Source organism: Myotis brandtii, unplaced genomic scaffold (genome assembly GCF_000412655.1).
Source record: "Myotis brandtii unplaced genomic scaffold, ASM41265v1 scaffold45, whole genome shotgun sequence".
Lineage (NCBI taxonomy): Eukaryota > Metazoa > Chordata > Mammalia > Chiroptera > Vespertilionidae > Myotis > Myotis brandtii.
The window spans coordinates 6,447,235-6,455,552 of record NW_005367209.1 but is presented as its reverse complement, the minus strand read 5'-3'; the positions used below and the strand labels follow the sequence as shown (position 1 = coordinate 6,455,552).

Genomic DNA, 8,318 nt, shown 5'->3' with positions numbered 1-8,318 from the left:
GGCCGAGGCTGTGGCCTATCTCGTGGGCCATGGTAGCTGCAGCGCCGATGGGGAGCTCCGAGTGATCCTGCGAGGGCGCGGGGACGGTCACTGCGGGCTGCGGAGACCGCCCCGCACCTCTCCTGTTGTCCAGTGTCCCGTCCGCGGAGCTCACCGCGGTTACGCCTCCAGAGCTCTCTATGAGGCACATGCCTTCCACGGGTGCCAGGCCCACGGTGTCGCCCCGGAAAGCGCGGCCCCTGAAGGTGGAGCGCAGCGTGACCTGGTGATGTGCGCGGGGAGGAGGAGCCGCCCAGCCGGGGACCCGTGTGGGGATGGGAGGCACCCACGTGAGCAGCTGCGTGGAGTCGTGTGGCCGCCGCCCCCACAGCCCCCGGCGCCACCGCAGGAAAGCCCAAAGCGTGTGGTTCGCGTCCGGCGTGATGCGGATCTGGTCCTGCTCGGTCCATACTTCCAGGCCGGTCAGAGCCACCTGAATGTCCAGGGTCCTGAGAATCTATGGTGAGGGCAGGACGGGCCTGAAGCAGGGACCAGGCACACCATCCTGCTGGTGGCCCCTCTCTTTCCCCCTACATGCTCTCTCCTCATCTCCAAGCCTGCCTCCTCCAGCTGGGACCTGCCCGCCCCTGGATTGACCAGTGGTACATTCTCCAAATGTCTTCCCCGCCCCTGTGGCCGCCACTACCAACCTGGTCCACGTAGTTGGCGATCTCCAGAAGCCGCTGTTTGGTGTGGTTTAAGTCCCGGTGCTGGGTCACAAACTGGAAAGGCAGCAATATGGTGATGTGACAGGCTGACTGGCCCCTCTCAGCGGGGCAGCCCCCTGGAGTCTCCTCTCACCAGGGCGTGATCCGCCACTATGTACAGCTCTAGGTACTTGGGGCTTCGCTGGGCTTCCCGGCAGTCCTGCGGAGAGGCAACAGTGACCCTGAGTGGCAGGCTGCTGGCTTGAGCCCTGACCACCAACCCCAACCCCTGGCAAGCACAAAGGTAACTTTAAAATTTTTCAAGAACTTGTTTCTTCAGCCTCCAAATAAAACATCAGGACAGGAGACCCTGAACATGGGCCACACTTTCCTGTCCTTCGGATTTGGAGGGCTGTGGATACTGCATTCCCACTCCCACCCCTGTCTGTGCCCCTGACCCTGATCTGGGTGGCAGGAGAAAGGCTGGTCATGTTCCTTTTGTCTTCAGGATCCTTATGGCCACAGGCCCCTTTCCAGCTAAGTAGCTGCTCGGTCCAGAAGATCCTGTGGGTTGAGACACCCTGGGCATCCCCAGCTGGCCAGGGATGCACATAATAGCTGGCATTGCTGCTGAGCGTGATCAGACCCCTAGGATGCAGAGGGGTGCAGAAGGGGGTGTGAGCGAATCCTTACCCCTGCCCCAGGCCCAGCCCCCTCCCCCAGAACTCCTCACCTTATCCCAGAGCAGGTGCTCAGGACTACCCAGGAGTCCGGGAAGCCCCTCACATGCCCATGGTAATGGCAATGATCCTGGAGAGCAAGGGATCCAGCCTCAAATCTCAGCCAGGACTGAAGTGGGAAGGGCAGGTTGGGGGTGGGGAGGGGTTGGCTCCAGCCTCTCCTTAGGAACAGGAGAATGGGGAAGGAATGGTGGGGAGGCTCTCCGGGAGTGCATGCCTAGCACCCCTCACCCTGACCTCAGTGCCCATGGAAGTATCTCACCCTCTGGTTGGGGACCAGCACCACTGGCTGCCCATCTGGGCTGTAGTGGGTTTCTGTGTATCCTGCGGCCAGCAGCCTGCTGGGAAGGGGTGTTGTAGGGATCACCTAATTCAGCTCTGCCTCCTCCAGGATGCCCTCCAGCCTTCCTCCCTGAATGCTAATTGAGCAGCTCTATGAGTGAGGCACAGGGCTAGCACTTAAGAAGCACCCAGCCCGGCCGGTGTTGCTCAGTGGTTTAGCATTGACCTATGAACCAGGGAGTAACGATTGGATTCCTGGTCAGGCACATGCCAGGGTTGCAGTCTTGATACCCAGGAGGGGGTGTGCAGGAGGCAGCCGATCAATGATTCTCTCTCATCATTCCATCTCTCTCTCCCTCTTTGAAATCAATAAAAATATTTTTTTTAAAAGAAGCACCCACAGTGTGTCTTAGGAAATGGACAGAAATGACTGTGTGTTGCTTAGCTCAGAAAAACCTTGGGCTAGAGCAGCGGTTCTCAACCTGTGGGTCGCGACCCCTTGAGGGTCGAACGACAATTTCACAGGGGCCGCCTAAGACCATCGGAAAACACATATATAATTACATATTGTTTTTGTGATTAATCACTATGCTTTAATTATGTTCAATTTGTAACAATGAAAATACATCCTGCATATCAGATATTTACATTATGATTCACAACAGTAGCAAAATTACAGTTATGAAGTAGCAACGAAAATAATTTTATGGTTGGGGGTCACCACAACATGAGGAACTGTATTAAAGGGTCGCGGCATTAGGAAGGTTGAGAACCACTGGGCTAGAGGGAGAAAAGTGAAGAGCAGGAAGGAGGTTTGGTGGTGGCTTAGATGTGGGAACTGGGGGTGTGGGAAGCACCAGGGAGGAGCAGCAATAGGGGCAGTTTGTGATCCTGAGGAGCCGGTGGCAGGCAGCTGGTTCCCCAGGCCTAGGGCTGGGCAGGAGGAGAGGACTCAGGAGACACTGCTGAGCAGGTGGGACTTGGAGCCACGGAAGTCGGTTGAATTCCCTAGGGGGCACTTCCTGCAGACCCCACATACCTCCCCAATTGTCCTTCAGTGATGCTCATTCCCTTAATGATTCCATCTTTGGGCCCCATCTCACCAGGATCCCTCCCACCAAGATGGATCAACCATAAGTCAATCTCTCTTGGCCTCTGTACTGCCAGAGCACCCCAAAGATCTATGATCCTTGCTTCTCCACCCTCCAGTCTTTCCTTCACCTTCTCAAGCTTTGCGCCTCACTCCATACACAACCTTAGGAGGTAGGTGATATGATCAACCCATTTAAGGTGGGGGACACCAAACCCCAGAGAAACCGTGGGTAGGCATGGTGGAACTAGCTTATTCCTAGTGCATCTGATTCCATGGGGAGAATAACCTGTGTGGAGTGCTTAGAGCAGTGCCTGCAATGAGACAAGCGCTTGATACATAAATAGCTGTTGGTAATAGAGTCACTTGGACACCCACCCCATCCCGCCCAGCTCTGCCTGCTCATTCACCAACTTAAAATCTTTGGCTCTGCACCATCCAGAATACTCAGCACTGAAATGGCCTCTATGATCCGGCCCCACTGGGACTCCCCAGATCTGTTGCCCTTTGCTCCCTTCCCTGCCAGACAAATTGTGCCCCCTGAATGTGCCTTGATCTTTGTACCACTTCACCTTTGCCCTGGTCATCTCATTAGCCTGGAGAGCCTGCCCATCCAGGGCACTTATCTTGGATTCTCTTTGGACTCAGGGTTCTTTTTGAGAGTCCATTGGGTGATGCACACTCATTTCTGGCTGGGAGCTGACAAGATGCTCCTGGGGCGTGGGTGAAGGATGTGCCTCAAAGCAGGGCTGACCCAGCCCAACAGGCCATCTCAGCTTCAAGGGAGCCCTCCCCCTCCCAACCTCCCTCCTGGGTTCCCACCAGTCCCTGCCCCCAGCATTGTTCCCCACCCCCAGAGAGAGAGGCTGTCCTGGCTCCCAACCCCCTCCTTGGACTGGTACTCACTGGTTCTTCTCCAACTCCAGGAGGAGCTCCTGGCCTCCAGCCTCCAAGGCTACCAGCCCCGTGTCGAGCTTCAAGACCTGGGCGAGAAGGAGTGCAGGGCTGAGGTGGCAGGCAGCCTGGCCTCCTGCTTGCCAAGGAGCTGGTGGGTGGGGAGCCAGCTGGCCAGGGAGTTCATGGGGAGAACATGGGCATGAGGGGCAGAAGGGTCCCCTCTTGCCCTCATGGGCATGGATGGGTGTGGGGGTGAGAGCACGCTGATGGGCATGGATGGTGTGGGGGTGAGATGTTCCCAAACTCAGGATGTTCTTTCTGACAACAGCCATTTGACTTAGCCCGCTAGGGACACACCGCTTCCTCCCTAGAGAGACGAGGGTTCCCAGAAAGGTGCCCTGCCTTGCTCAAGGTTACTGGGCCTTCCCTCTGGCTCTTCCTCCTCTTACATGCCGAGGCTTCCCCTAGGCAGGAAGGAAGTGGGGTCCTGAAGACAGTGCAGGGGGTGGGTGGATGTCAGGTAGCCATGGCTCGGGCCTCCTCACAACCTCTTGTTTTGGCATCTTTTCTCCCCGCTCCCGGTAGAATTCAGACTTTACTCCTCTACCTCCAATTCTGACAAAATGTCAGGCCCTGAAATTCCTTGGTCTCCAGCAGGCTCGCCCACACCTGTTTCACGGATCCTATGAAGTAAACACAGACCCCTTGCCTAGGCCAAGAGAAAAACACTGGTGTTCTTGGCCAGATTGTGGGGGAGGGAAGGGGGGAGGGCGTGGGCCGGGCCAGCAGGCCAGCCTCTCCTTCCCTGCTTCCCACGTGGGAAGACTCATCTGCCTCCCTCGTCCACTCAGCCTGGCTGGGGGCCCAGAGGCAGCCCAGGAGCCTGCGGGAGAGCTGCTGTGTCTTCGGAATGCTAGCCCCAACCCTCGCTGGCCCTTCCTTTTTAGTCCACAATGCACGGGCTGGGCCGGAGGCCAAGGGGCTCACAGTCTTGGAGTGGAGACTTCCTCCGCAGGTGGGGAGCAGACAGCTCCCTGCCCCAGCAGGAGCCCAGCAAGGCCCCAAGCATGAGCTCATGGGGCCGGAATGCCACTTGCTTTATTGGAGAAAGGTTTGTACCAAGGAAAGGCAGCGGCCCCAATGAAAAGCCTCCTCCTGCCACCCCCAGACCCCAGAATCCCCTCTCTGCACCTCTGTGCTCCTGCTGTCCTCACTTCTTGCCCTCCTGATGCCTTTACCCTTCACTATGTACCCCATCCCTGACCTGAAATGTGAGTGTTTCCTTCCGCTGGGACAGGACTCCCTGCCTCAACACTGACCTCATCTCGGCAGGCTCCCTGCAGGCAAGGGCCGGTGAGTGGGAAAAGCAAGGCCCCCCTGGGATTCCGCTCCTGGTCACAGCCCAGGCCAGACCAGGAGGGTCCACAGTCAGGGTGACTCCAGTGCGAGCCCAGCCTTTCCGTCTGCTGGTGATGTCCAGGAAAATGATCTCAAAGCTTGGGCCAGCGCCATGCTTGACCACTTGAATGGGACCCTGAGGGTCTGGGGGACCCAGTGAGGGAGCTGTGGGCCTGTGTCAGCCTCCCGGCCTCATGGCAGTGCTCTCCTGTCTTCCTCCAGGGCCAGCGTGGCTTGGACAATGGGTTGTCCTTTCTTGCCTGAAAATTCAGGGTGAAGAGGGCTCTCTAGGTTTGGGGGACATTGGCCAATGGTTTGAAGTCTTTCAGACCCTAGTGGGTCTCAGACTTCTGGGCTAAAGAGCTGTGCAAACTTGGACAGTTTCTCCAACCTCTCTGGGCTTCCCTGTGCCCCTCTCTGAGATGGGCATACCGAGGCTACTGGTGGCCTGGTTTGCAGCACAGCTAGCTGTGTGGCACATGTGGGTGGGGCTATGGTTATTCTGAAAGTGTGTGATGGGTGGGTGTTGGGAGGAGATTGGGGCAGAGCCTCCTGGAGAAGCAGAATGGGGTGAGCTTGCATCTGAAGGCCACCAGAAGAGTGACCACTACCCCCTGGACAGAAGTGGATTCTGCATGAGCCCGTGAGGCTGAAGTTTCAGGCCCCTCGATGGCAGGGTCCTGGAGGGGACAGCAATGTGTCCACAGGGTCACATGTTCTGGAAAACTTTGCGAAAGGCAAAGTTTGTGTTTTCTTAAAGAGATCCCCTGAAGTTTCGTGCCTGGAGAGTTGTGGGAAGGGAGAGAAAGAGGAGGCAGCGGGAGTGAGGGGGAAGCCTGAAAATGACTTCCATGTGTGCAGGCTCACATAATCTAGATGTCTCCCCACCCCTGCCTGCTAACCCTTCCGGGAGGAGCCTAAAGGGCTGGGAGGGGAACTGAGGGAACGCAGTAAAACTGCCACACTGCAACCTGGGAGGGGCCAAGGGGCTGGGAGAGCCTGGGCCCCGCAGAGGAAGGGATGATGTGGCACTGACCGGCTCCTCCAGGGTGACCACGCGCCAGGCTCCTCCGTCCAGGACCCAGTGAGGGGTGACTGGCTCTCCGGGGGTGTTTCCTGGTGTGAGGACAGAGCACAGGGTGAGGGGGAACCTGAGGAGCAGAGGGGAGCAGGGACAACAGAGGGATGGGGTTTGACCATCCATCTTCAACAATCCATGGGGTGTCCTGGGAACGGAGGAGCAGCCTGGGGGGCGGCAGAAGAGAGACCGAGGAGCCTAGGAAGGATAGTTCAGCTGCGGATGCTTGGAGCCCCACTGACCTTGGGGGAGGGCTTGGTGTCAAAGGTCACGAGCGAGAGACCAAGGCCACCAGTGCAAGGGGGAAAGAGGAAGGCAGCCTGGGATATTTTTAGACTGGGCAGCAGATGCCTTCAGGGTGAGAGATCTGTGAAGAGGATGCCTGTGTCTCCACCACCCTCTGAGAAAAACAACAGCTAGATGTTTTCTTGGGAGGAGCTGCCTTTGGGGGCTTCATGCAGGAAGTGGGGCTTCCAGGGACCCTGGCCCAGAGGCTGGGGGACAGAGCCTGAGTGCTCCCAGCGGGAGTGGGTGTGCTTCAGGAGCTCCAGGAGGAATACCAGAGCCAAGCATTACTCAGAGGAAGCTGGAATGCTCCCCTGGAATGCCCCCAATCATCCTCCTCCCAAGGACTACAGTAACTCTCGCACTACACCCCCCTGCAGGAGCCGGCCCCAGGCAGCCCAGCGCCTGCAGGCAGCCCACCCACCCCTCTGGCACTCAGTGCTGGGGAAGCCCAGCTCCCAGAACTGACAGCTCCGCCACCTCCACCCAGCCCTGCCCAGGCTGAGACGCTGGCCTGTGGAAGTGGCTCAGCAACTGCCAGGCCACACCATCTCCTTTCTCCTTCTCTGTCTCCTCCCCAGACCCCATCATCAAAGACCTGGAATAGCAGCAGCTCCAGGAGTTCCCTTCCCCCAAGAAGCCCTCCCTGATTGGATGAGTGAGCTGCTATCAAGCAGTTGCCATCAGATAGGGCAAGTGTGGGCAGGGGTCTAGCGCTTCTGGGGAGAGGGGAGGATCTCTTAGCCCAGAGAGGACTTCGCTGGGTGTGGAGAACCAGGTCTTGCTGGGTCCAGGCCTCCCACATATTGGCCTCTGGCACCTTGATGAGGGAGAGGGAGGCAGAGATGGAGCTGTGGTGACTAAGTGAAACTAGGGGAGTCAATGTAGCGTTGGGGAGCATAGAGCCCCTCTCCACTCCTCCCAGGGGGTTGTATCCGCCTCCCCTGACTCCAGGCTGCGGAGGAGGAATCAGTCGAATGCCTGCAGACCATCACCACGAGAATGAGGGCTGTGGTCCCTCTCCCTGAGGGTTCAGGGGTCCTATCCCTGTTGGGTTCCCCCTCCACAGTGCTCTGCAAACTACCCCCTTCCCAGCCCAGCCTGTCCTGCCTTCTCCCTGACCCTCCCAGGCATTTGACGTCCAGGCCTCCACCAATCCTCCCACCTACTCAGAGCTGCTGATCCGCCCCCGCCTCACAGAGGGTTGAAGGGGTTACCTTCTGTGAGAAGCCCTCCTCTAACCAAACATGGCAACAGCATAAACTAGTTACACACTGGCCCAAGGCCCAGGATGGGGTGAGCTTGGGTGATGGGTGAGTGTGGAGGTCACAGTCAGTCCCCTGGTCTGAGATCACAGCAGGGTTGGGGGGGGAGGGGGCAGTGGGCTAGGGGCTTTCCAGAGGAGGAAGACCCTTGAGGCCTAAGGGATGGAGGTGCAGGAATGTTTCCACTGGAGGATGGGGCCTGGGAATCCAGGCAGAGGGGTTTGAGGGGCGGCGCTGCTCAGAGGATAAGGATTCCTGCCCCTCCGCCTTGTGGCGGGCACAGTGGCAGCTGGGCAGAGTGTGCAAGTCTGGGCCCTTCGGCCAAGTTCAGGTGAGAATCCCTGGGCAGGTCCCAGGGACACCTTCCCAACCCTCTCTGTTCCCCGTCCTGGCAGCGCACTCCCGGGAGCCGGGAGGGGGTTGGGGGGCTGTTCAACCCCTCCATCCCCTGACAGTGACCAAGCCTGCCCCTCGGGGCGCTCCCACTCACCGCGGAACGCCTCGGCCCCCCACACCGACCATGGTAGTAGCAGCAGCAGCAGCAGCAGCAGCAGCCAAGCTGGCGGCGGCGACCCTGGAGCCCTCAGAGACCCCCGG

At 58.5% G+C, this 8,318-nt stretch overlaps 1 protein-coding gene across 1 annotated transcript in view; it reads right to left on the bottom strand.

The window, feature by feature from the left end:
* The window catches only part of ADAM33 (ADAM metallopeptidase domain 33), a gene marked incomplete at its 5' end in the record, with an annotated part of 12,736 nt that extends 4,425 nt beyond the window's left edge, over positions 1-8,311 (bottom strand). Inside the window, 11 exons of the mRNA XM_014546527.1 lie at positions 4-67; positions 155-239; positions 330-496; positions 690-761; positions 841-906; positions 1,145-1,334; positions 1,420-1,496; positions 1,689-1,767; positions 3,705-3,781; positions 6,130-6,209; positions 8,212-8,311. Coding sequence (XP_014402013.1) covers positions 4-67; positions 155-239; positions 330-496; positions 690-761; positions 841-906; positions 1,145-1,334; positions 1,420-1,496; positions 1,689-1,767; positions 3,705-3,781; positions 6,130-6,209; positions 8,212-8,311 — 1,057 coding nt within the window. The remainder of the gene's footprint in view (positions 1-3; positions 68-154; positions 240-329; positions 497-689; positions 762-840; positions 907-1,144; positions 1,335-1,419; positions 1,497-1,688; positions 1,768-3,704; positions 3,782-6,129; positions 6,210-8,211) is intronic.
* Positions 8,312-8,318: the final 7 nt, after the last annotated feature.